General features: G+C 38.8%; 1 protein-coding gene across 4 annotated transcripts; it reads left to right on the top strand.

Annotated features, from left to right (window-relative positions):
• Positions 1-32: 32 nt before the first annotated feature.
• On the top strand, positions 33-27,566 carry PAIP1 (poly(A) binding protein interacting protein 1). Of its 4 annotated transcripts, none has more exons than XM_061352192.1 (12): positions 33-49; positions 1,496-1,613; positions 5,089-5,270; positions 11,160-11,348; positions 15,631-15,743; positions 19,662-19,773; positions 21,006-21,131; positions 23,742-23,848; positions 25,084-25,201; positions 25,374-25,428; positions 26,195-26,288; positions 27,221-27,566. In XM_061352192.1, the coding sequence occupies exons 2-12, from the start codon at positions 1,583-1,585 to the stop codon at positions 27,309-27,311; spliced, it is 1,218 nt and encodes a 405-aa protein (XP_061208176.1). In that variant the 5' UTR covers positions 33-49; positions 1,496-1,582; the 3' UTR covers positions 27,312-27,566. The 4 variants fall into 4 exon arrangements, with proteins under 4 accessions (XP_061208176.1, XP_061208175.1, XP_061208174.1 ...); XM_061352191.1 differs by lacking the exon at positions 33-49 and adding an exon at positions 91-427; XM_061352190.1 differs by lacking the exon at positions 33-49 and having other exon boundaries at positions 1,092-1,613.

The following is a 27,566-nucleotide window of genomic DNA, read 5'->3' as shown; positions in this document are numbered from 1 at the left end:
GATGGTGTAGGGGGGGTGTGGGGGTGCACTGCACGCCAACCCGGAAGGAGTGAGGGGAACGCATTGGTAGGGGCGGTCCGCGAGTGGGAGGGGAGTGGAGGGGGCTGCCCGTCACGTGGTGCTTTGCGTGCCGCCAGCGGCGGGCGAGTGAGGGGCGGCTCCGCCCGCTGGCCCTGCCTTCAGGACGGTGCTGCGGCGCTGGCGAGGCGTTTCCCGAAGGAAGCTGGGGCATCGCGGGTGGGGTTGGAGCCGTCGCAGCCGTTGGTGGAGGCCGAAGGTGCTGGGCGCTGGCAGCAGGCGGACGCGTCCCTCAGCCGTGGCAGGCTGCCGGTGACTGGGGCGAGGAGGCGAAGGTCGAGGCAGCGGCTTGCGAAGAAGGTGTCTGAAACGTGGCTGGTTTCTTGCGGACAAGCACCACGGCATATAGGTGATATCTTCTTTATTATTGTTATTTCTTCAGATGTGTGATACAGCAGCGAGCTGGTGTCTGCGTTAGAGTGGTAGATACAATGTGGGAGGATAACAGACACAGAGGAACTCTGGCAACTGTATAAATAATACATGAATCAATGAAGAGAACATGCTATTAAGTAGGAACTTTACAGATGACAGCTTTCCCGTTGCCTGTGTGTCTTGTCTTACTTCACACAGTCTGTAGATTCTAGGTATGTGCTGTGCTTTCTTTACATCAGTGTAACTGTTCGGGCAAAACATGCATTGCCAGAGGTGTCATACAGCCTCAAAACCAATGACTTACGACTAGAAGTGAAGTTAATGATTCTGGAAACAAAATTTCTCTGAGAGTAATTAATAGGATACCCTGCTGCTAGATGTTTAAAAGACTACTGTGCTTTTAAATAAATCTGTGGGGAAGATTCCCGCTAGAGTTACACCTTATATACTAATATGAGTGCTCTATGTTTCAGGCTCAGTAACCAGTAAGTAGTGCAATGCCATGCCTTATCAATATAACAGGGATCAGCAAAATACCAATTATTCATAATATATTCAGTTTTAAAAGGTAGAACTAGCCCTTTCCATTTTTTTCTAATTATAAATATGTTGTGCGCATAAAAAGAAAAAGAAAAATCTTAAAAGTGCTTGTGTTCTGAATAGTGACAAAGTTGCAGTTTGTGGTTTCTCAGCACCAGGCATTGCAGGTTTGTACAATATTGCTTCAAAATTAAGTGATAGACTATTAGGTCTCACACTTAGGACAAAACAGGTAACTCCTTACAAATGGATATTTGTAAGTAATAATGGCATTTGTTAAAAGTTTTCATTGTTCATTGGGTGTCTCACTAGTGTAGCCATCTTGGGTCTTCTGCTGTTTGGTATCACAGGATTGAAGTAACTGGCAGTTACTCAGGCCAGAACATTCTGAGCAGAATTTTAGGCATTGTCTAAAAGAGTTGGCTATTGTAGGTAGTATTTTGGGTATTGTAATTTTGGATTTCATTGCCTGAAAATATCCTTTTTTTAATTTTTGGTTTAGGTGTATACAATAGGGAAGAGAAATCAGGTCCCCAGCCAAACACAACTGCTTTCGTACAATCCCCAGTACTACATCTCTGAGGAAAAGATGGATCTGGTATCACAGTCCACTCTAAATGGTAAGTAGTTGCCAAACAGGCATTAAATTAAGATAATATAGAATTATCTTAAGAAGAAGAATTCACATTTATGATCACAGGTGAAAAGTTACCTGTTCAGTAACATTTAATCCCTCAATAGGTGTATACCTTAAAGAATGAGATTTGCTTTTTCAAAAAATTGATCTATTAAAAAGTGATGCCAGCGTATAATGATGATTTTCCTTTAAAGCCTCAGGAGCCTAAGACCAGTGGTTGAGAATCTCAGCTTCCTTTTTCACATTAATGTAAGCTTTTCATTATCCTCCTGGTAAGGTGAAGTCTGTAGATGTGACATGAGGTCACAAACATGGGCTTTAAAAGTGGAGCTGAAATAAGACAACACTACTGAATATATTCCATTTAGTTATTTTAGTACCTAATTTGTGTTCTTTAAAGAGTTGGTAATGCTGCTTAGATCTGGTTTTGAGAATTGTTTACACAAGGGAAGTATTCCGGTATTTTTTTGTCTCATCAAAACCTCCTACTGTTGCTCTCATTTCCTTTGCAGTGTGTAGATCTGTTAGTTTACCAGTCTGGCTTTCAGTAACGGTTGCCTAGGAACAGTTTTCCCATGAGCATAATGAACTTCAGCTCTGTCACCTTTACTGTCTGGCCAAGCCTGTCTCTCACCAAAAATCAGACCAATTCATGCCTTGTGGAAGTCACAAATGTTTTACACCCTACACCAACACCCCATTAATAATTAAAAAGAGTAAAATGTAATAATAAAACAAATAGGAACATAACTTTCAAAGGCACCATTTTACAATCCAATTTATTATTTTTTTTTAATAAAAGACAATGCTATTCTGTTTGTTTGGGGTTTTTCACCCCCTCATGAGTGATGAACAGAGTTTGACCTGACTCCACCTCAGGCTTTGGCTTTGGCTGTAGAAGGGACAGAGCACCTTTGTGGGGTCAGGACCAGCTGTGGTGTGTTATGGGCACCCTGTGTCTCCATTATCTGCCTCATCTTGAAAGCATATTGTGTTGTGATGGAGTTTGCAAAGTGAGTAGATTAAGGCTCTGGGCTAAAACTGAACAGGAATAGGTGAATTAAATTGTGAGCAGGCACTTAAACTCAGTCACCCACAGTTAATGTGGGTTGATATTAGCAAAATATTAGCAAATATTAGTTAATATTTGTAAAATGCATTACAGAGATATATAATTGGCTCTTCCAGTTAGTTCCTGTTGGTGTGGAAGGTTTAAAAAGTTATATCAGAATAAGTTTGTTACCATGTCATGCACAATTATACATGAAAATACATTATTCTGAATAAGCATATTTATATGAAGTGACTCTAGCTGTACAATCATGTTGCCATGTTAGCGGCTCAAGCGTAGAACTCGGGCTGCAGCTGTGCACACAAACGCCTCTCCTCTGCCTATATGTGCGTAGTGGAGCTACAGGTCTTCTGCTACGTGTAGCAGCAGTCTTGGTGCTGGTGGGCTCACCTCGCGCTGTGCGTTCCTGCAGGGGAACAATCACGAGAACATACTGTTTTGTGAGAAATGCCGTGCCCAAGCTTCCCTGCTGTTTGGGAGGCGTGACGAGGTGCGGCCCCGGAACCGGCTGCTGACACCCGCAGCCAGCTAGAAAGCGATCCCGTGCTGTGGTGGGGGGTGCAGACCTATGAGCTGTGGACAGGCTAGGTTGTCCTCGCGTCCGGTAACAGCCTCTGTTCCTCCGCGGCAGCCGAGCTGGGCGACACTCACCCGGGCCCGGTCGAGCTGCCGTCCCTGCGCCGGGGTTGCTATGGCGACAGGCATGACAAGTGCCGCGAGGGGGCGCTGTCAGCCTTGCTGGTCCGCGACCATCGTGGCGCTGGGGTGGGGGTGAAACTGAAAGTGAAGGGTTCGGGCCGCGGCAAGGCGGGACTCAGCAGCCGCCCTGCCCCTCTCCCCGTTCCGCCCCCACGCCGTTCGCCGGCTGCCTCCCAGAAGCGCTTGAGCTGCCCCAGCGTGAGCATGTCGGATGTTTTCGACCGAACTCCGGGTGCCGGCCGACGCCGGGGTGCGGGCTGGGAAGGCACTGCTGTCCCCGGTGGTGCGGGAGCCCCGGAGAGTGGCGATGGGGCCCCCCTTGGGGGAAGCGGTTCAAACAGCTCAGGCTCGGCTGACGAGCAGCAACACCAAGCAGGCGGCCTCTTCCCGCAGCAGGAATCACTGCGGCCTCCGAAGACTGCGCCTCTGGGCACCGGAATCGCAGGTACAGGCGAAACGGCCCCCTCCCTGCCCCTCCCGAGGTCCCCGTTGTCGAAGGCGTAGGGGAACGGCTCCCTGCAGCCTGCCCCGCTCCACTCGTGTGCCCGCAGCATGCTTCTCCGCTTGTACCCCCATTCGCCATCCCGCTGAGAGTGGAGCCATTGAGGTTCACCTCACCTCCCCGCGGCCCAAGCTCGGGGACGAGTGATTTTTCGCACCCCCATACCTAGAGGCGGAGGAGTCACCGCGGCCTGAGGACCAGCGTGATGTGCACCCCAGACATCCGCCGGGCTCCTCTCGGCATGGCACTGAGGACTGCTGCGTGGGGGCATCTGCACCTTTCCTTAGAATAGTGATCATGTTTCTGGGTTATGGGCCTGTGGCCAGGTAAAGGTGTGATGTGGCACTGCAGCCACTCACAACACCTCTTTGTCCATTTCCCCCCTTTCTGGGCCCTCACATCTGTGTGTGCATTTTATCCATCTGTTAAACTGACAGCAGATGGTTTCAGCCTTCCTCTTATTGAAGAACACCAGCCTAAAGGTTTGCCAGAAAATAAACACAATCTAACAGTAATACCAAGCATTGTTTGCTGGTTAGCTTTTTCAGGTAGGTAGCAGGTTCCATTTTCAATAAACATAAGAGCTAATCTATAAAGATACATTTGGAACTCTCGGGAAATACTGTTTTAAAAGCACTCTTTCATTGTTGATTGGTTGCTTAGTTGTGGGGGGGGTTTTGCCAACAATGTATGAGAGCAACACCTAAGTGTCTTTGAGAATTCTGGTAAAAATTAGTGTTGTTAAAAATTAGTCATGTCTTCCAATAATTGAACTTCAAAGTCTTGAATTCCTATCTGAAAAGTATGGAAAACCCACAAGATGAGCAAGCATGCCATAAGCACATTTGCTAGTTTCTCAGGTTAGCTCTCTTAGAAAGTGTATTTTCATGGGAGAGGAGAGAGCTCTTTTCCTTTTTTCTCTTTTTTTTTTCTTTCTCTTTTTTTTTTTTTAAATGTTCACGTGAACATTTTGGTTATTTTCTGTGAGGTAGAAGGACATCTAGAGTTTGCTAAAGTAAAAACTTTATCCATGTTTAGGAAAAATGATATATTTGAAGTAAACTTGAGAGTATTTTTTATAATAAAAGTATATTTGAAATAAAAATATGTATTATATGTGCACTCAGTGTGAATACATACTAATTTAGTCAATTCTAAGAAAAGCTTTTAACAAAAATTTTTCAGAGCACCTGCCACAGACAGGGATTCCATCTGGATCACAAGATAAAGTTTCAGCTCTTGATTCTGAACCAGAAACGGCTGAATCTCAAGTGGCTGCAGCTCCTGTGATAAGATCAAACTTGTCTGTCAAAGCACCTGAGTTTTATCCACCAGGATACGTCCAGAACTTCAATCAGAACTTTGCGGTGAGTGTTTATTTTCTTTTTTTAGTATATGCCAATTTGCTTGTATTCAAGTTAACATTTTTCTGAGATCTTGTTTAATCAGATAACTTGAATGCTTCATTTGCTGAAGAGATTCCAGAAACTCTGATGATAACCTCAGGAGTCACAGTCAGAATGTTAAGTGATAGTGTGTGAATTTTATGGTGTATGTGAGAGCCTTTAGCATGAGATATTTTGTTAAAGCTTGCTGCAGGTAACAATGTTGCTTGTTCATTTTACCAAGCATTGATTACATCTTTTTTAGCAGCTACCTCTGTTGTAGCTGCACTGGATTTTAAGTAAAGGCTTAGGTACACATTTAGGCAGATTTCAGTTTTTGAAGCAAGTGTGGGAGAAAGCTTGACCTTCAGCTTTTCCAAGCACAGACTTTACCTTTTTGAAATTTATTCTACAGTGGGTATGATTGACAGTGACTTTTAATTCCTTCCTTAAAAGTGGTACCACCAAAGGGCAGAAAAGTAGGATTAGGCTCCTACCCACATACCTAATACATTTACAGCCAGGTTAAGGGTGATTTCAGATGGATGTTGTAGATGTACCATGTAATAAAAGTTGGTACTTTGTATTTTCTTCTCTGTTGTCTTCCATGTTACTGCTTCAGTAAAGGGAAAGATGTATGTGAATTCTTGGAATACCCTTTTGTGCAAGCAGCCAAATTCTGGTATTGTACATAAACAGGTGGGAACAATGACTTTTACAAATACACTCAAGTGATTTAAAAAAAAAAAAAAAAAACAAAGACCCACAGAAAACCCCCAAACAATTTATAGAGACATACAGATTTTTTTATAACTTCTAGAAAAATACTTGATTTGAATGCTAAATGTGGTGGCTTGGCTTTAAAGTCTTTTCCTCACCAGTGAAATTGATGTTATCTTAATGTTACCAGCTTTGCCAGCTTACTGAATAGAATTACTGTCCTGCATAATAGAAGCCCATAGCTGATAAACAACTGCTAATGAAACGCCAACACAAACATGCTTCAGTGAATTAGGTAATCTAGGGGGAAAATAACTATTTTCCCCCAATATATGTTACATGTTTTCTGTAAGGAAAAATTTCAGTTTCAAGACCAAAAAACCTGCCATTTGGGTTGGCATACATAATGCATGCTTACAATTACAAAGTTATGAGGACACCAGTGTTGCTTTTCAGCTCTTTTGCGGAAACACGCAGGCATGTAGGAGTTCCTGGTTGCTGTGTTGTAGGAATATGTAGGAATATGTTGTCGGAATATGTGACTCATCTATTAATTAAAATACCTGTTAAAATGCTAGTCAAAACCTAGAACATGTATTTGTAAGTATGTTGCAGGGGCCTTAATAGTGGTGTTTCAGATGTTTGTGCTTCACTATTACAAAGGTTTTTGGCAGTTTTAGCTTTTTTTTTCTTGGTGTGGTTTTTTTTTTGGTTGTTTTGGGTTTTTTAATTTTAATGGCTGAATTAATTTCACTTTCAATAAAATTAAGAAATTTAGCACCCTTCATTATTACACAGATTTTGATCATGAGTTTTAAAATTTGAATCAAAAATATTTCGAGAAAATACTGCTTTTCTGACTTACATTTAATATCTTTTAGCTTTAATTTATAACATTCCCTGAAATTTTTACATCTGAAAGCTCCATTTCTCTTCTAAAATACAGTGGCTTTGCTATTAAGCATTTATTGTTTTAGAAAAAGTGACAATTTTCTTATTTATTTGTACATTATAGTAATTACTGTGCATGTCCATATCACATTTGCGTATGAGATTACTTGATGACTTCCGGTTAGTTCTGATACTCAAAACTATCAGTTCCCTGTGAAGACAGTGTAAGGGGTACAGCACACAAGGCATACTAGAGTTTTCAGAAAAACTTTACCAGGACTTTAGGGACTAAAGACCCCCGTGGAATTCTCTCTTTCCATACAGAGGTTGCTCCAATCAGACCTTGTGGAATTCTGCAGTAGAATTGGTGACTAGATTTAGGTTTGAATTGCCAGTTGGAAATGTCAGACTTGTTCTCTGGCACAAGTGTATGATAACATGGCTGTCACTCCATCAGAAGGGCACAATCATGTCTTCACTTCGTAAGAATGAGATTTGTATCATCTTAGATGGAATCCAGCCATCACCATTTGGTCTGGCTTTGGTTTTTACTTTGTTTCATTTCAAAAAAAAAAAAAAAAAGGAGGTTAAGCAGCCTCAGTGCTGGTTTTATATGTTTAGCCAAGCAGGAGGGTGCGTCTTCCCTTCATACAGCATGGCAAGGTGATTTTGTATATGCAACAGTTTTTGTGTTGTCCCAAAAGTGGAATTGTTACCTGGTGTGCAGAATGACTATATATACTCAGACTCAAGGTGTTTTATTCTCATCTGTTTTACAAAATAGGGTGCTAGGTGGAAGGTCCACAAAGCTAGCACACCTTAGTTTTGTGTGCATCAAACATACACATTTCAGAAAACAAAGAAATTAGTTATCATTGGTCAAAAGTTATCAAATATATTCGTAATTAGTACTTTCTTTTAGCACACATGCTTCATGAAAAGGGGTGGGGAGACAGCAAGCTTTTCGGGTCCTGAATTGAGTCAGTCAGCAATCTTCCTATGCCACCTTTGCTTTTCACCCAGCTACTGCCCTTTCTTGTTGACCACTTGTTTTTCTAGTATTCACTTTGTGTTTGGCACTCTCTGGTGCAGGTGTTCTCCTTTTATCAGTCCTTTAGCTCTGCTTCTAAGGTTAAGGTAATTAGTAAGGAATTGTCTTGTTTTTACAAGTGATGTTGTTAATCACTGTTTATCACTACGGCAAATTCCATTTTCACTGTACATCATTTGTACTTAAGTTTGCAATAAATTTATTGTAAACTTGTTAAGTGCATATAATCTGAAAGGGAGAAAATCTTTTTCCTAAGGGTCTGAAGAGAAATCAAATGAAGAATTCAGTGATGAAGTTCCTAAGTGGAAGAAATGTGAATACCTACCAGGTATAGGAAGGTGGTAATTAGCACATGTGCAGAAACTGAGCAGACCTGGCTTATATATCTTCCTTTTTGTTACCTTTGTGTAAATCAGAGGGGTTTTAGTACTTACTGAGCTTTTTCACTGTTGTTTTTTTGAAACTCGTGAATTGAGTCTTAGTAGAAGCAGAGGCGGAAGAGAAGCAAATCATCATTAGCCAAAAAGAGGCAAATCTGTTATCTTTAAATTGGTCAGTCTTTTGTTGTGAATAATCCAGGATCCCATCCTATAGCTATCAAACATAAAGGAGAAGGATTAGACAGTGTTGGCTTGATTGAGAAATCGTTGAAATTCGTGGAAAAATTCTATTTGACTTTCATGGCTTTAAATCATAAATTTGTAAACTTAATAGCTTCCTGTTAGCCAACTATAAAAATAATAGGAGGGATTAGTGCTGTCTTCTCTTGTAAAAATCTGCCAATGACAAACATGAGTGGTTTATGTCTAGAAGTTACTGGGGCAAATATTATTATTTTTAAACTATTAAGTATTACTTATTTAGCAATATACAACTTTATTATAATGCCTGAATTATTCATTTTTTCTCTCCTATTTGTTCTTTTTGCTGGCATAGTTACTAAGACCTCAATTGCACTTGGATTTGCGTAGTTAGTACAGGTAGATTAATGTGGTAAAGACCCTCTGTGCTAGCCTTTTAATTACAAAATGGGAAGAGGAGTATGAATACAGAGACACGGGTATACCAAATGATATTGGGGCTCCTTCCAGGAGGATATTATCCTCCAAGATTGAATTCCTATCAAGTAAGGATGAGAGGAAGATACCTTCCTCTTTGCTGAATGAGGATCTCCTAACAACCTGATGGCTGTCAGAAGGAGCAGCTTCTTTATACTAGGTGCAGCAACAGCATTCCCTGCAACCTGACATGAGAGGTTTTCAACAGGTTCTTCGGAGAAATGCCAGTTCATTTGTATGACTAAGCTGTAGTTGTTGCACGATAATGTCATAGTTCTGTGGAACAAAATAGTTGAAGTTTATTGTACAGAACTTTTCCTGGGGTACTTGAAATTGCCTAGTAAAAGTTGATTTCCTTAAGCAAAATAGAGTATTTAGCCAATTATGCATAGGCCTGTTACCCTTTAGTCTTTGGTTTTATAAGCTCCAAACCATTAGAACTGTAAGATACTTTCAGTTGGAAAAGATCTCTGAAGCTCCTTGATTCCCTTTCCAAACTCAAAATAAAATTAACTTGGACGAGGTTGTTGAAATATTTATCCTTATGGTAATAACAATTTGCCACCATTTCCATAAACTCTTTTTTTCAGCTTCTTGTGGGCAATATTATGTAACTTTGTACATTGAATAATATGAAAGACAAATATTCTACTTAATTAAACATAATAGGACATATTTTTTTTTTCTTTTATTATATTGATATATCTCACTCTAGCTTAAATTGTATACCCTTATGACGCGGATCTTTGAAGAATTTTGGAAGGTCTGCCTTTTTCCCTACACATTCTTCACAGGTCGTGAAATTAATGTAAATACTTGATTGTCAGCAATGTCTGTCTGTCTTTCTGTACAGTTCATGTCCAAATAAAAATCTTTCACAGATCCACGTTGCTTCACAGTAGAGGAGAGACTGAGGTGTTTTAAAGACAGAAAGTAAATTACATCACTTCAATAAGGGAGAAGTGGTGGGGAAAAGGAGAATGTACTTACAATCCTTGGTAATGTATTTATGTCCACTAAATGAAGAAAATTGTTAGTTCACTAACATTTTTAGATAATTTTTTTCTTTACAGTTCATATATTTTAAACCTTTTTCTTGTTAACCAGTAGATAAGTTGACAGGCCTGATATTCTGTGTTACCCTTATGTCTTGAATAACTAATGATAAGTCATTTCTTTAGCAGTCCTTCTTCAGGTTCCTGCTTGCACTTCTGAAATCTGTGTAAGAATACTTTTTACCATCTTTTGTATAGTGTGACAAAGTGAATTATTTGTACTGTGTTATTACTAGTGACATCACAAAATATCCTGCTTACTTTGCTGTTCCCCTCCCATGCTAGCATCATAATACTCCAGAACAGTATTGACTTCAGATACATACGTTCATTTCTGAATGAACAAAATTGACAGCCTTCTATCCATCAGCAGGAGTGTAAACACTGATAAAGTGGTATTGTGCAAGCTCAATCCCTCCTTTAGGGAGCAGGTGTGTTTACTCTCTGGTTTTTAACCTCTTTAGCTGCAAATTAATGCAGTACCATTTGAATAGTTTCATGCTTTGTAGTCTTTCATCCATTGTCAAGAGATGCAAATTCACTGACTTTAAAAAATACTTTTTACATGGGGACGCTAGTCTGTATTTCTTGTATTTCTGTAATTTCTTGCCATTCTGCATGTTTTGAAACACTATGCGCTCTGTTTAAGCCCAACATACTTTGTTTCAAGTTTCCAATTATTTTTCCTTCTACATTTTGTATATATGCAGCACTGTCTGCACATCAGGAATGGGTGCTGAGCCTCTATTGGTTTTAGTCTTAACATATATACTTACTTTATTGCTTAGTTAATCTTGCTCCTAACTCGGCAAACTCTTTGATTTCTTTTGATCTGTCTTTTGATGTGTTTTGCTGGGAGACCTTTATCTCTATAAAAATATCACCTAGTTCTTAAGATGGTAGGACTACTAGAGATTTCTGATGCCCTGAGGTCTGTCTTCTCTTAACAGTGTTGAAGTAAACTGTGATAAAGATCACTATTAAGCCTGCAGAGACTCACAACTGAAGGCTATATGGTTGCTTCTGGATATAGTAAGTGTAACAATGTTCTTTTATGTTCCTTTTAAATAGTCGGTATGTTATTTCACTGCTATAGGATTCTTCCTTTGAAGATAGATACGATGGCTATCTGACTTTGGTGGAATATGTACAAGACTTCCTAAATCACCTCACCGACCAACCAGCTTGTTTTGAAACTGAAATAGAGCAGTTTGCTGAAACACTGAATTCCTGGGTCACTTCAGGTGAAGATTTACAAGGGCTTGTTGAGCTCATCTATCAGCAGGTACGCTGTGTATATAACATTGATACTATGCCTCTATTGCCTAGTGTCCAAAGTAAGCATATCAGTATTATTTGTCATGTAATTTTACCTATGTAGTTGTTTAATGAATTTTTCTTTTTAGACTGGAACATATAGGGAAAGATTTTGCTAAATCAAATCTAAATGGTAGCTCAGGTGTGGAATACTTGGACGGTTGATAAATTTTTATCTCCTGGCTCACATACTAGATTTGAAATTGTGGTTAAAGGGAGTTATATTTGAATTGCTTTATTTATGTAGTAAAGATTGAAGAAGTACACTTAAGCAATGTCAGAGTTGTACATTTTTATTCTGTCCTGCAAAACAAGTTCCTTATACTACTCAGATACTTTCAATTCCTTGGTATTTTAAAAAATTAAATTCATAGCTACTGTGCGCATCACCCTTTGGGAAACACTCCTGACAGGCTTTCTTATTCATTTGGAATGTACCTATTTCAGAACAGCATAACTAGGGGAAGGGAAAGCTCATCTAATGCTAACTAGGTCCAGTCCCATTGATGGGCATGGAAATGAGGACAGTGACCTTGAACTGAACTCCATACTAATTGGGGGAGCCATTGGAACAAACAGCTTAATATCTGTTGGTTAGCAAATTAGCTGTTTTTACTGTCTTTTGGCCTTGTTGCTTAGAATGAAGTCACTCTTGCCCTTGCTGTTTATTACCTTGGGTGTCTTTCACATTTCTGAGTTGGTTGCTTTTGAATTCTACCTTGGAGAATGCAAACTCTTATTTACCTTTTAAGTGCAGATACTTGCAGAATATTTTAATCTAGGGCACGTAGAAGCTGCATGACTGATTGATCATGGTACAGAACTGTAGAGTCTAAAGTTTCTTACTGTCATACAGAATTGATGCAGATTTAATTCACAACAGACTAGTGATTATCTGTAAGATTATCTGTACTGTGTTTGGCAGCATTGTTTTCCCATCTTTTATTTGAACACATGGACAAGAGCTTAAAAAGATTAACATATTCCATGTAACTTTATTGGAAGAAAAAGAGGGATTTATCCGATTTTTAACTTCATACAAGTTAAATAGATTCTTATTTAATGTAAGTCTTCAGTGTTGTCTCTTTCTCTCTCCTGCTGTTTAAAAACAAGTCCAGTGTTAGGGTTGGCTGTGCCTTCTTCAACTGAAAAGCATTGAGTGTTATTACTCAGTGAGGGATAGAGCATCTCTCATGAAGACAGGCTGAGAGAGATGGTTTTGTTCAGCCTGGAGAAAAGGTTGCTCCAGGAAGATCTTACAGCTGGCACAGGTTGTGCAGAGAAGTTGTGGATGTCTGATTCCTGGAAATGTTCAAGACCAGGCTGGATGGGCCTTAGAGCAACCCGATCTAATGGCCTGGCTGAACAGGGAGATATTGTGGGAATTCAGGAGAAGAGGAGAATCTATTACCTGTAGGAGGGACTATTGCTCCATCAGGAATACAAGGATATTGTTGGGTTATGGAAGGAGAAAATTGGAAAGGGGAAGGCACAGATGGAACTAACTCTGGCCACTGACATTAAAGATAATAAGTATTTTTACAAAATGTATTAGCAATAAGAGGAGGGCCAAGGAGAACCTCCATCTTTTACTGAATAGTAGGGAAAACCTAGTGACCAAGGATGAGGAAAAGGAGACATACTTAATGTTGCCTTTGCCTCAGTCTTCAATAATCACACCAGCAGTTCTCAGGGTGCTCAGCTTCCTGAGCTGTATGGCAGAGATGGGGAGCTGATTGAAGTCTCCATAATTCAGGAAGAAATGGTGGGAGACCTCCTGTCCTCAGCACTGGTGAGGCCACACCTCAAGTCCTGCATTCAGTTCTGGGCCTCTCACTACAAGAGGGACATTGAGGTGCTGGAGCGGGTCCAGAAAAGGGCAGCAAAGCTGGTGAAGGGTCTGGAGCACAGGTGTGATGAGGAACGGCTGAGGGACCTGGGAGTGTTCAGTCTGGAGAAAAGGAGGCAAAGGGGAGTTCTTCTCACTCTCTACAGCTATTTGAAAGGAGGATGGAACCAGGAGGTGGCTGGTCTTTTCTTATCCAGTAACAAGCAGTAGGATAAGAGGTAACTGCTTCAAGCTGCAACAGGGGAGGTTTTGACTGGATATTAGGAAAAATTTCTTCACCAAGAGGGTGGTCAGGCACTGGAACAGGCTGCCCAGTGCTGTGGTGGAATTACCATTGCTGGAAGACTTCAAAAACCATGTAGGTGAGGCCCTCAGTGACATGGTTTAGTGGTGGACTTGGCAGTCCTGGGTTAAAGGTGGCAGATTTACACCTGCTACGTGTAAATTAAAAGACTAAAATGAATGAAACCCAAGTCCTGTACGCTCTTCCCTTTGTCTGTGTATCAGGTATCTCAATCTGTCTGTAAGTATTAATTACATACTTCCCCTTCTTCTTCCTAACCCATTTATGTCTCTATACAGTGAGTTGTTGAGTCCCTTGTTTTTCAAAAGTTGAACACTCTGACATTATAGCTTAAGAATCTTGGCTGTTTATAGTTAATACACCAACTGAAATTTCCCAAGATAAGTATTGGTAGATTAGCCTTCTGATTAGATTGTGACTTTTTTGAGTCGGAGATAAGCTAGGATTACCAGCAACGATAATTCAGGGAAGATGTTACTGCACAGTAGTGACTGGTTATTAAGAAGATGTAGAGGTGGGTTTTTTTGGTCTCTGAGTCATAATAGCTAAAATTTAGGTCATAATACGTAAAACTTAATTGTGTCGGTATTTGATGCAACCACAAATACAGACCAAGTAATTAGGAAGATGAAGATTAGAAAATACAGATGAGGTTTGAAGAATTTGCATGTGTGCTTGATTGATTTGGGGGTTTTGTTAGGAGAGAGAAGTGAAATTAAAGTGATGTATTTTGCTGTATAAAAAGGGGACACCTTTTCTAGTGCAAGCAACTAATTGAACCAAAGCACCAAAAAGCTCGTTAGATGTTTCACATGCCTCTTACTGGAAACTAGATTCTATTTTGCTATCTTAGTTACATAAGCTTCTTGTATCTTCCAAAGACAATTCAGTTTTTACCAGCAACTTCATGCACACAGTACAGTTACAGTAAGTGCATTTTTCCCTGCCTGTGCGTATACAAGGTAACTAGATGCAACACATTGATGTGCTAATGGCAAGATGCTTTTTATTTGAACATGTTAGAAGCAGCAAGCACAGCTGTAGTGCTGATAGATGATCAAGATGTAAAATCAATGTTCAAAGATGATTCAGCCATGGGAGAAGTTTAATGGATTCTTGATAACCCTATTTTCTTTTTGGCAGAGCTGCTGGAGTTATTTAAACTAGAACCTCTTTTCACCGAAGCTGTATTTGAGAAAGAATCTCTAATTCAAGTGTTGTTGGAAGATCGTTTAAAATAATTGAACAAGATTTAATTGCCAAAATAAGGGGATGTTCTGCATTAAGTTCTAAGAGAGTTTGAATAATAGACAATGTTGAATTTTCAATTGCTTTTTTCCACCTCTTAAAATTTTAAAGTATAGTATTTAAAGCAGAATATTTTTCAGACAGTGTATAACTTACATTGTAGAATTTCGTTGCTGCCAGCTGTTTTTAGATGACAAAAGTGTAAATGTTCAGAGTAACATGACTTTTTCTGGAAAAAAAGACCCATCAAGATCTGTTAACTGTAATGATAGCGGCTTAACCTCTGAATCGGGAGTTTGCTATTCTGCAGATTGCTGGAGTGTGTCTTTACTTACAGTGTGCTTGTACTTTTTCCCTGGGCATCCATTATTGCCAGGAACGTTTTCTGGGATAAACAGCCCTTTGAATGAAGGAGACTTTTTGTTGTTGTTGCTGCTGGTTTCATATAATCCTTGCTCCTTGAGAGAGTGTCCTTGGAAAAATGTTTTAATGTCCAGTGTTAATTTTTTTTTTTTGTATAAACAGTTTGTAAGTGATCTTCAGGTACTTTTTGGTTGCAGGTTATAGTGAAGAAGCACAGTTGAGACACACAGCATAATAGTGGTTGTTTTCTGAAAGATTTTTACAAAATCACAGTATGTGTATTTTGTTAAGTGCAGGAATGCATTTAGCAATGTGTTGATGCGATGCAAAAATTAACATGACAAATAGTAATTATAAATCTTCTGCTTTTCAGTTGTCCTATCAACTGTTGTTAAGTAGCTTTCAAAAAAGCTTTTAAAGATACTTCCTGATAGCCTAACAATGATTTTATGAATAATTTCTTTTTTTCCACTTTTATTTTGGAAGGCCACATCTGTCCCAAATTTTTCGTACATGGGAGCTCGGTTGTGTAACTATCTGTCTCACCATCTAACCATTAGTCCACAAAGTGGGAACTTCCGACAACTGTTACTTCAAAGGTCAGTATCAGTATGTAATTTTAAGCCTGTTACTTTCTCAGGTTACATGTCTTCTTACTTTGTAACTGTTAGCATCATGTGCAACAAGGTACATACATAAAATAGAAGTTTAGATTGAGGATTATTAAAGCACAGGTACATACTGGGTATCAGAAACATACATTTTAAAATATTTTAATATTTTAAAATATGAGAAAGGGATTCCATTTGGAGTTCTGTTGGCTCTTTTGACCTGAGTATCTCAGACTGATCACAAGTTACAGGGTAAATTGGAAAGTTAGTCAACTAAAGTTTGGAAGTTATAGTAAATGCACATATATGTACTGTCCTTGTCCTTTGACCCTTGCCAAGACTGACTTCATTGTGGTTTGGTTTTTTTTTTTCCTTTGATTACTTTTTTGGCTGGAGTTGCTGTGTAAGGTTTATTCACTGATCAGCTAACTGACTTTGTCTGTGGAGTGGGTACATAAAATCCAGAAGAATACTTTTCTTCAATTTTCAGTTTCTACAGAATTCCGAGGGCTTACAGTTTAATAATTACTAGACTTCGTAGTTGACAAAAAAAAAAGTTTTTAAATGAACTATTTCCTTTTAAATCTTTCTGCATGACATTTGAAGCAGAACACCGTCGTACTTAAGAATTCTTTAGAAATTAGCCTTTTTAAGGACTTTTGGCTTTATAAACTTCAAGCTTGCTTCTTGTTTTAAAAAGTTTCACTTAGTGCACCTATGTTTAGGAACAAAATCAGGAAAAACTTCAACAGCAGTGAATTACGATGATCTTTTATCCAGAGTGTAACTTCTGGAGTGTCATGGTTGAAGACTGCAGGTAGCTAAAAATGATACAGCCACTTGCTTACTCTCCCTGCCCCTCAGGAGGATGGAGGAGAGACCTGGGAAGAAAAGGCAATTTAATAAGACAGGAATTGAAGGAAAAATAATAAAGCCAAGTAGTTGGCTTGCTGAAATGCAGTGCATGTTTTACAACCATGGATAACCTGTCCAATAGTGTCCATGGTGAAATCTGCTCTGCAGTCACGAGCCCATCTATATGTTGCATCTCCTCCTTGGTGGCCTGCATGAGCCCACTGGGTTAAAAATAATTCTCCCTTATGTTGCCAGTCCAAATCCACCTGAGCCACCTCAGTCTTAGCAGCCTGATCTACCTTTTGGCTGTTTTGATGTTCGTCAGTGGCCCAACTCTTGAGTACTTGAGTATCTGTCTACATGGCATACTTTTACAACAGGTACTCTACCCAAGCAACACTCGTAACTATCTAGCCTCGGGACAGATCTCTGGATGGTATTCTTAAATAGTTGTTTAACTCTGAGGACATTTAGGAGACATAGCAATAGGATCATGCTGGTTTGAACATCCCTAGAATATTCAAAATTCTTGAGCTATTATAATTAGCCTGGAGAAGACGAGGAAGATGGAGGAAGGTATCTCCTCCAGGAGAAAGGGAAGATGGAGGAATGTTATCTCCACAATGGATTGACTCACCGAGGAGAAAAGGTAAAAGGTGTAATTGCTAATAGATTCCGATAGATGGCTCCCGAAGTACGGAAATGAGGCAAGGTTGCGAGGGACCAGATGAGTCTCACAAGCAGCATTTTTCTGTCATAAGCCAGTGTTACAAAGTACAGCAAAATGGTAACCTTAACCCAGCCCCCAGAGTTGATAAATATCACAACAGGCAACATGTACAGCAAGTAAGAACTCACAGCAACTCTGAGAGAAAATCAATCAATATTGTGACCAGTGACAGTTAAACTAATATAATGAATGCTTATAGCAAATTTGTTTTAACACACTTTGTTCCGATCTGCTGTTAGCTCAGTCTTTTGTGCACTGTGTTGGGCTCCCAAAAGGACTGTCGTGGTTTAACCTGACAGGTAGCTAAATGCCACACAGACACTCACTCCTCCAGGTACTCGCAAAACAACTAAAGCATCAGTGTGCTATTAACATTATTCTCATACTGAAGCCAAACCACAGCACTGTACTGTACCCACTACTAGAACGAAAATCAATTCTATCCCAGCTGAAACCAGGACACGGAGAAACAGAGAATACTTACATTTTCCCTCTTCCCAGAATGAGCCTTTTTGCCTTAAAAATTACGACTTTCATCTTGGTCGGTTTGTTTTGTTTTTTTTTTTAAATATGTTTGTTACTTGAAGACGAAGGAAATAACCTGGTAAGGTTGGGTTATCAGGTTTTTGGTGGCTTTTTTAAAGCCAACCCAATAGATAAGATCCATTTTGGCACCCTGCTTATGTGTTTATTACTAAGACGGACGTAATTGGGAAGGGGGATAAACAACCTAACAGTATAACCACAGAGAGTTCATCTTCTTTTTCTCAACCCAAGTTTCTACTTTAGTAGCTGAAATAGAAAATGTAGATTTTTTTCATTTCTTTAGTGTTTCTTAATTCACTACATAACCATAGAGAGTAACATTAGAAGTTGTCTGGCTTTCCTTTATCTCAGATACTTTCTCATTCTGATTTTGAACTGCTATGTAAGCTTGTGTGGTTTTGGCACAGTTGTTGAGTGCCAGAAAAATTACCTCTCAGCCATATTATCTTAATCCTCTGTATTTGTATCTAGATAATAGAATCACAGAATGTTTTGGTTTGGAAGGGACCTTAAAGCTCATCCAGTTCCAACCTCCCTGATACAAGCAGCGACACCTTCCACTAGACCAGGTTGCTCAAAGCCCCGTCCAGCCTAGCTTTGAACACTGCCAGGGATGGGTCAGCCACAACTTCTCTGGGCAACCTGTGCCAGGGCCTCACCACCCTCACAGCAGAGAACTTCTTCCTAATGTCTACTCTAAATCTACCTTCTTCCAATTTAAAGCCATCCCCCCTTGTCCTATTACTATTTTCTCTTACAAAAGATCCTGCTTCAGATTGTTTGTAAGCCCCTTCAGGCACTGGAAGCTCCTCTAAGGTCTCCCTGGAGCCTTCTCTTCTCTAGACTGAACAATCCTAGCTCTTTCAGTCTGTCTTTATAGGAAAGCTACTCCAGCCCTCTGATCATCTTCATGGCTCTCCTCTGGACTCACTCCGGCAGCTTCACATCCTTCTTATGTTGGGGGCTCCAGAGCTGGACATAGTACTGCAGGGTGGAGTTGAGGGGAAGAATCACTTCCCTTGATTTGCTTGTCACGCTTTTCTTGATGCAGCCCAAGGTGTGATTAAGCTTTCTGGACTGCTAGTACTCATTGCCAGCTGATAATCAGTTTTTCATCCACCAGTACCCCCAAGTCCTTTTCTTCAGGGCTGCTCTCAATGCACCCAGCCAATATCCCAAGTTTGGGATTGCCCCAGCCAAGTGCAGGAACTTGGACTTGGCCTTGTTGAACTTCATGAGGTTTGCGCTCACCCACCTCCATCCTTCCCCTCCAGCATATCGCCACACAGCTTAGTGTCATGAACTAGGCATCACTGTCACTTAAAATGGTTAGATAAATAATTTATTGGGTAAGTGTAAAGGTATCTAAGACAATGTGGGCAGCACCCTGAAAGGGGGAATATGTCTTTTGCAGTAATATCTGGTTTTGTGGACGTTTCACTGCCTGCCTTAAGCTTCCTGGACCCATATTCTAATATGTAGACAGTAACTGTCTTCTAATTTTTCCATGTTGTAATTTGCTCTGTTTCATTTTGCTCTCTCCAATTTCAGCACGTGAAAACATCATCATGTAATCATATGTATTCATCTAAAAAGAGACAAGTCCATGGTGTCTTTGTGAAGTGCTCTCATTTCCTTCACAAATTGTACTTGCCAACATTCAGCATGTAACAGTTTCAATATAGTTCATAAGTTCTTAGCATTCTGTTAAGTAAGTATCATGTTAAATACACTGGGATGTTTACAGATGTATGATTTTGTTTTAATTTTTACAGGTGTCGAGCAGAGTATGAAAACAGGGATGAAGCCACCAGAGCAGATGAGACTACTCAAAAAGAGTTTCATGCCTTTGTGCTCTTCTTAGCTGAACTCTACCTTAATCTAGAGGTAAGAGGAAAGTTCCATGTGGTGTGGTTCTTTGTTGATTTTTTTTTGTTGTTGTTGTGTTCAGGTAAACACTGAAAATGGCATGTAATTTGAGGTGTTTTTTTTCTGAAGGGAGAGGGGATTAAATTAAAAGAACTTTAGAACAGTTTTGTTATAATGTGTGTCCAGGAAATAGGACAAGATCAGTAGAAGTTTATAAAGATTTTTTTTTAAGTGTAAGAAATCATTAAAAAATCCAACCCCAACCACCTTTGGAATGCAGCTTATGTTATGTTTTTTAGACTGGCAATACCCCAGATGAGTACGATTCAGCACAGGAAATGTTACAACCTTGCAGAAGCGGATCAGGATCAATAACCCATAATTCAGTATCCAGTCACCAATAGGAGCTATTAGCAAACCCTTGAGGAAGACGTGGAAATATTTAAAATGAGCAATTAAAAATGTAGGCCTTTAAATATACATCTTCTGAAGGTTGAGCCCTTGTATTATGCTTTAAGCATGTAATCTTGTATTTAGATTGGGGGTTTTTGTATCTGTAATATGTGCAAACAAGTTTATGTACACTTAAAGCTTCTGTGACTTTTACACTTGTGAGTTCAGTAAGGTCACTACCAAAGTGTACTTAAATATGTTTTTAGCAGGATTATTTCAATGGTTTGATATAAGGAAATAATATAAAAATGTTGTGCTGGCATAAGGAAAGAAAATAAATATGTGAGTTTTCCATTTCTGTTTGTAAGTAGGCCTTGAAATCTTCTTTTCACTTGCTAGAAGTAAATGGGAAAAATTTACAGAGGGCTTTGCAGGAGGAGAAGTTATCCAGTTCTGTGGAACTTACGATTTATTTTTTTAACTGTTTTCTGTACTCTGTTAAATACATAATGAGCACCTTCCAGAAGTAAGCCACTACAGCTGTAGAGAATACATATTGTAACATGGGAAAGAGCATGGGGATCTGGGACTTTGTGGACCATTTGCCAGGCATTTGGTAGCTTTTCCATAGCAGTTTACTAGCAACCAAAATGCTAGGCATGCATTGGTATGTATGTGTCAGAATTGTAAGGTATCCTCAAAGTCCGTGTTCTAAAACAGCTACAGTATGTGGCATGTTCTTCCAATTAAAGACCTCAGCTATGTGGATCACGAACCAAATCATAACAGCTTTCAAGAGAAGAAAATGTGACTAAATTGATTTCTAAAACTTAAGTCTTTTAAACTTGTTGTTGCAGATTAAAGGAACAAAGGGACAGGTAATGCGAGCAGAAATTCTTCAAGAAGGCCTTCGGGAATTACTAAATGCACTCTTGTCTAATCCTGTGGACAGTAATCTGATATGTGCAGTGAAACTGCTGAAGGTGAGACAGTAGTTTTAACAGAAAAAATGATCAAGTTTTTTAACCTTCCTACCTTTGGAAGCAGTGGCGGAAACTGCAAGTGAGGAAATGTTTATAAGGTTTTATGCATTACATCATTAGCAGAGGAAGCTATACTTGTTTGCTGGGGTTTTCTCCCTTAGTACCATTATGAAATTGAGCCAACAAAAAAGTAACGTAAGCTCTAAAAGTAAAATGAAAGGCTGTTCTTATACATACAAGAGCAATGGAACTGAAGCCAGGATGCAGAGGATTAAGCAGTCACTTCAGGTCTCCTTTTGCTGTTTCTGGTGTGGGAGAAAACTGTAACCAATTTGAATGAATTGTGGGGGCCTATAAGGATGCTGGGGAGGGACTCTTTGTTAGGGACTGTAGTGATAGGACAAAGGGTAACGGGTTAAAACTTAAACAGGGGAAATTTAGATTGGATATAAGGAAGAAATTCTTTATTGTATGGGTGCTGAGGCACTGGAATGGGTTGCCCAGGGAAGTTCTGAATGCTCCAGCCATGGTGGTGTTCAAGGCCAGGTTAGACAGAGCCTTGGATGACATGGTTTAGTGTGAGGTGTCCCTGCGCATGGCAGGGGGGTTAGAACTAGATGATCTTAAGGTCGTTTCTAACTCTAACTATTCTATGATTCTGTGTTCTGTGTTCTGAAGGATGTGTCTGCCACTTTTTGTGGCAAAAGGTTCTTGATACCAGTTATTTCATCTTGTATTGTCTGTATCGTTGTTACTGCACAAATAAATATATTCTCTTTCATGATGAAAACAAACATCTTTGCTCTTAAATTTTTACTTAAAAAAAAATGGTAGCCTCTATGCAGGGAGAAACTTTTCTTTGCTAGCCATGGTTATATTCATAGTTGGGAAAAGACTTTCACAGGAAAGCAATTTAAAAGCTATACAGCATTTTTTTGGACTTAAGGTTTTTTGGGGGGAAAAGGGGGTAGGGGAAGGGTGGTTGGTTGTTTAGTTGCTTTTTCCTCATTCTTCCCTCTTCTTCCCACTCCACTATTTTTCAGACTCTTCTATCTTGAAATTCAGGCAGCTTCTTTTGATATGGTGAATAGGGAAGAGAGGTTTTAAATCTTTCTATTTCAACTTTTGATTTGAATTTTGGATGTTTAAACAGGTTGCTTCAAAGCAAAAATATGAGGTTGTATTCAATGAGCACAGTTCCTCCTGTGGTCAGTCCTTACATTGGCAGTGCTTCCCTGAGGCAAGGCCCCTTGAAGGACTTTCTGAAAAGGCAGTACACAAATCAAGAGGTTTTCCAGTGCTGCTGGTTTTTATAATCGTTCTCAAAAGAAGGTGGAGGTCTTGCTATTTCTGTGAATGGTCTTGGAATATTTACTTGACTTCACAGCATCCATACAAAAATAAAAGACAGCAATCTAAATTATTTTATGACATGGTACTAATCTAAAAAGTGTTACAGAACACAGGTTTTGGGGAGGTTTGATGCAAGTGTTTTCTAGTGTCTTACAGTAGCTACAAATGTTAGAGTATATGTGTAGCTAGACTGAGCTACTTCATGGAACAGAATCACAGAGTTGTCAGGGTTGGAAGTGGTCTCTGGAGTTCACCTAGTCCAACCCCTTGGCTTCATTATTGAAGCAGTAAATGTCTCCTGTTGTCTTTTCCATTTAATATAGTGATCAATAAGGTGTTTTACCTGTTTGCTCTGCAGTATGTTTATTTGTAATTAAATCTCCTTGGTGCTATTATCTAATTGTCTAGGGTCAGGGTAGGACTGCAGCAGAAAATCAAGAACACCAAACAAATGCTGACCAAGATGCTTGCTTTTATTCCTTTATATCATCAGGTGCTGTTCCAGGCATTTTGGAAAGTGGCTGAGTAGATCAGGAATTGCTATTAACTTTGATCGTAGAGGCAAACTATTTTTCTTGTGATTTAATTCCTACTGTGCAATTACTGGGCAGTGAAGTACCTGTTTTTAACAGAAAAGGCTTTCATCCACAGCAGTTGTAGACTATCTGCTGCTAAAACTCAGCAGCAGCTTCAGCCTCCCAGATTTTATGGATTAAAATTCAGGCTGGCTTAGTTAGATAATTCTTGGCTCCTCATATATACCCAGATGAAATCCTCTGCCATGTGTGATGCTAGCTAAGTTTACTGAAGTGTTTCTAAACTGTTTATTAAACTCTTCATTATTCTCAGGTAAGCTAGTGGCATTATCTGCAAAAATATGGTCTCCTTTTCTCATAGCATATACTTACATAAGATCAGACAAATGTCATTGAAGGGTTGTTCCAAATCGTATTTCAAGACTGAAAGGAGAGAAGTGGTTGTGAACTTCTTGGTGACATAAACATTGGACATAGAGCTACCATACTGTCTGTAATCTAAAATAAACTATTTACAAGGTCTGTTAATCTGTTTAGCAAAAGGGTATCGGGAATTGGGAATGTCAGTCCTCAAGCAGTCATGCAGTACATGTAAATGTTATGAATTGTTACAGAACCTGTTCTGTTGACAGTTTATTAATGTTTTATAATTAAAAAAAAAAAAAAACACACACACAAAAAAAAAGAAACAAAAACCCCAAAACTAATCCAATATCTTTAGTTGACAGGCTCAGTTTTAGAAGATGCCTGGAAAGAAAAAGGAAAAAGTGATATGGAGGATATTATTCAGAGAATTGAAAATGTTGTGTTGGATGCAAACTGTAGCAGGTGAGAAGATAAATTTGTGTGCAGTGGGGTTTTCTTATATCTTATATTAAACAGAACACCTTAAAAATCTTCAAGAATAATGAACATCACATCCAAAACATTTTAAAAACTTCTATTTATAAGAAAGAAGGGGATGTTCGGGTCAATTCCTATGTGTAAATTTTTTTTTTCAACCTTTTAGATCTTGAAATCTTTCCTAAGTGCTTTGGTTTCTAAGAGCAAGTGTATATATACAAGGAGACAACTGTGGCGATATCTCATAGTTTATACTTTTAAATATTATTTTAACAGTATTAGGTTTATATAAATATATACAAATAACTATAAATGTAAAGGCAAAGTGAAACTTGGTTTTGTGTTGTTTTTTCTGGAGAGCATGGTCTTACTGCAGTCTGGAGAAAAATGAGTGGTATCAAACAGCATGAATGAGGTGATCTGATTCTGTTGTACTTCATCCTCAGCTTCTTGCAAATTCACTAAAAACCTATACATGGTCCAGGCACTGTGACCTGTTATCTTGCCATATGGAGGGAGGCCAACAGGTAGCTTATAGCATCTGTGGGTTGTAATTGAGCTGTCCCCAGGGAGGATGAGGAAAATTTTGCTTCAGGAACCTGAGAAAATTGATAGCATAAACAAAGGCTTCAAAGACACAGAAGCGCAAACTTACTTTAATAAAGAAAACAAGTGAAAATTTTATTTATTCCTTAATGAGAGTCTTCTCCATGAACTCGCTTAAAAGAAGAAAGGAATTTCTCCTATTTTAGGGGTGAAATGACTCATGATGCCTAGTGTATTGGAGACATTACTTCTCACTGTTGACTGCAAAATTACAGTGTGATTAAGAGGGCTGAAGTTAGGAGAATAATTTAGATTATTAAATAGAATTTGAAGATCATCTGCCTGTTTTTCCCAGTACAATCCTTCTATCAGTAAAACTTGTGCTGCAGGTTTGGTATCTTGATAAAAACTATAGCAATTTTTGTTTCATATGGGCTCCTTACTTCACCACAGAGGAAGTGGAGAGGGTGAGTATCTTATATTTGATACATAAAGCATCTAGACACACAGGGGGGGAAAAATTAACTCAGAGTTATCTGTCGACTGGACCAGGTTTTGTCCTTTACAGAGCTTTTGGGAGGGGATTTAACTACGTAATATTTGCAAAATATGAGAAACCCAATTTCCTGCTTAGCAGAAAACATTCTAACTTCTGGAGTGCTGCTTTTTTTCAGAGATGTGAAACATATGCTTCTGAAACTAGTAGAATTGAGATCAAGTAACTGGGGTAGAGTTCATGGATCTTCTGCACATACAGAAGCTACCCCTGAAAATGACCCTAACTATTTTATGGTAAGAACATACACTTCAGTTCCTTAATTGTGAATTTAATTTGATACATAGACACATAGATTCATACAATTTGATTCATAGACACATAGATTCATACAATTTCACATTGCTGAAAACTACAAACAGCTGTCTCTCTGAATATGTATAACTTCCTGTGTAACTTTATTCTTAGAATGAGCCAACATTTTACACTTCTGAGGGTGTTCCTTTCACTGCAGCAGATCCAGGTATGTCAACAGCTTAGCATACGTTCCTTCTCAATCTTTGAAAAGTTGTAATCAACTTTGTCCTGCTGAAGTACATAAAAAGTTGTTCTTCAAATTTCTGAAGTTCATGCAGATTAAAAGACAAAATTATGTCTGAATTTCTGACTTTGTGTAACCCATACCTTATCCTGCATTAAAAGAAAATAAATATTTGAAATGGAAAGCATGTATTTGAGTTCCTGTCACTCAGAAGAATTTGTTCCAGAGTTCTCAGCACTCAGTCTCTCCACAGAGCCAGAAATCTTCATGTCAATTTTTCTTTGTTGTCAGTAGCAAAAGTGACAGAGCACTGGAACAGGTTGCCCAGGGGGGTTGTGGAGTCTCCTGCGTTGGAGATATTCAAGGCCTGCCTGGACAACTTCCTGTGTGATGTACTCTAGGTTACCCTGCTCTTGCAGGGGGGTTGGACTAGATGATCTTTTGAGGTCACTTCCAACCCTTGGGATTCTGTGATTCTGTGTGATTCCTTGGTTTCCTTGTTTTCTGTAATCTGAGCACAGTGTGGCATGAAATCTCTTGCAGCAGACATCTGTGCCTGGGAAGTTAGGTATCATTCTTAAAGGTTGGTTCATGTCCTGAGAAACACAGTAGCAGGAGATTTTTTTCCTATGAAATGTTTCATACCATTTATGATTTCATTGAAAAGGTTATTTTCCAACCATGCAGATGTATGGTAATTTAGAGGACTAGTTTTATATATTATTCAATGTCATTTTTGCTTTGCCAGATTATCAAGAAAAATACCAAGAGCTGCTTGAAAGAGAGGATTTTTTTCCAGAATATGAAGAAAATGGAACATACCTGCCAGGACCTGGAGATCCGTATGTTTTCTTTTTGAGTGATTTTTTTTTTTTTTTTTTAATACCGGTTCTTTTCACTGCAGACTCAGAAATCCAGTCTTGCCAAAAATAAAACTAAATAATTAATAGTTAGCTCTACAGTGGAGGTTACCTGTTTTGTAATCACACAAAATTGAAACATTTTATATTTATCCAACTGAGTGGGGTAATTAGAATTCAGATATTCATACACATGTACAAACAAACTCTTTCCTGCATTATAAATAAATAAATAAATTTGCAAGCAAAATGAAGCAGCAGACTTTCAAGTGTTGGCAGTGAGACAAACTGAATTCACTTGAGTGATGTGCATATACATCCCAGCTAGAGATGATTACAAAATTTTCAGTATCTCAACATTCGTCACGTTTCTTTCCTTAGAATAAGTAGTATTCCTTCAATGATTATTCAGATTCCTTTGGAATTAAGGTTTCATATATCAACAAAGAGGAATGCAGTTTTTTATATAAATGGATTCTTTAGTGTGCAACCAAGCCAGTGCATGCAGTATTTGAACTAGGATGCTGAAAAATAAAAGCTACTATGATGCTAATTATGGTTTCTTGCAAATAGATTAATACAGATGCTTTATTAAATTTTATGAAGCTTGGTTAAAATTATTGCACTTACTATCATCTCGGGAAGTATTTCTGTTTTTAAACTGTGGACAGTGTAATATGATCCAAAATGGTGACAAGCACTGTCACTATTTGTACCATGCCCATGCTGCTTTGAGGTTTCTGTTTTACTTGTTTTCTTAGTTACCCATGATTTTTTTCCTTTTCAGCCTCTTTAGGAAAATGTCATAGTTAACACCTATTTACAGAGCTGTGTTTTATTTTTGACATCTACATAAGTGTTTCTGAAAAGCTGTACTTAATGTCTTTGGTGATTTAATTTAATTTTTTTTTCAGGTATTTTGATGACATTGATGATGAGATGGATCCAGAAATTGAAGAAGCATATGAAAAATTCTGTCTAGAATCAGAACATACAAAAAAATAGTGAGATGTTACACATTAATATTAGTTTATTAAGCCACTTTATGGTTAGAATTCATGGGGATAAAAACATTTGTACCAAAACAGGGAGCTTGAGTTTCTCCAAGTACTAAAGTTACACAATTTTCATTAATAGAAACTGCCAAAAATTGTAAACTCATGCCCTGTATCTTAAAATGTTGTGTATATAATCATAGTTTATTTTATGTACAGGTATATGAACTATGTTTTGGCTGCAATAAAAATTATTTTAAAATTA

Source organism: Neopsephotus bourkii, unplaced genomic scaffold, assembly GCF_033783945.1.
Source record: "Neopsephotus bourkii isolate Nb327-2 ecotype Australia unplaced genomic scaffold, CSIRO-AGI_Nbou_v1 NB_631, whole genome shotgun sequence".
NCBI classification, from domain to species: domain Eukaryota; kingdom Metazoa; phylum Chordata; class Aves; order Psittaciformes; family Psittacidae; genus Neopsephotus; species Neopsephotus bourkii.
Note: the sequence above shows the minus strand (reverse complement) of the source record. Positions and strands in the feature narration are given on the sequence as shown.

Bases quoted from the DNA above. Each gene is read 5' to 3' on its own strand.
- PAIP1 (XM_061352189.1), top strand. From the start codon at position 3,606: ATGTCGGATGTTTTCGACCGAACTCCGGGTGCCGGCCGACGCCGGGGT. The intron at 5,271-11,159 runs GTGAGTGTTTAT...TCACTGCTATAG, and splicing joins ACTTCAATCAGAACTTTGCG to GATTCTTCCTTTGAAGATAG. The intron at 19,774-21,005 runs GTAAGAGGAAAG...TTGTTGTTGCAG, and splicing joins AACTCTACCTTAATCTAGAG to ATTAAAGGAACAAAGGGACA.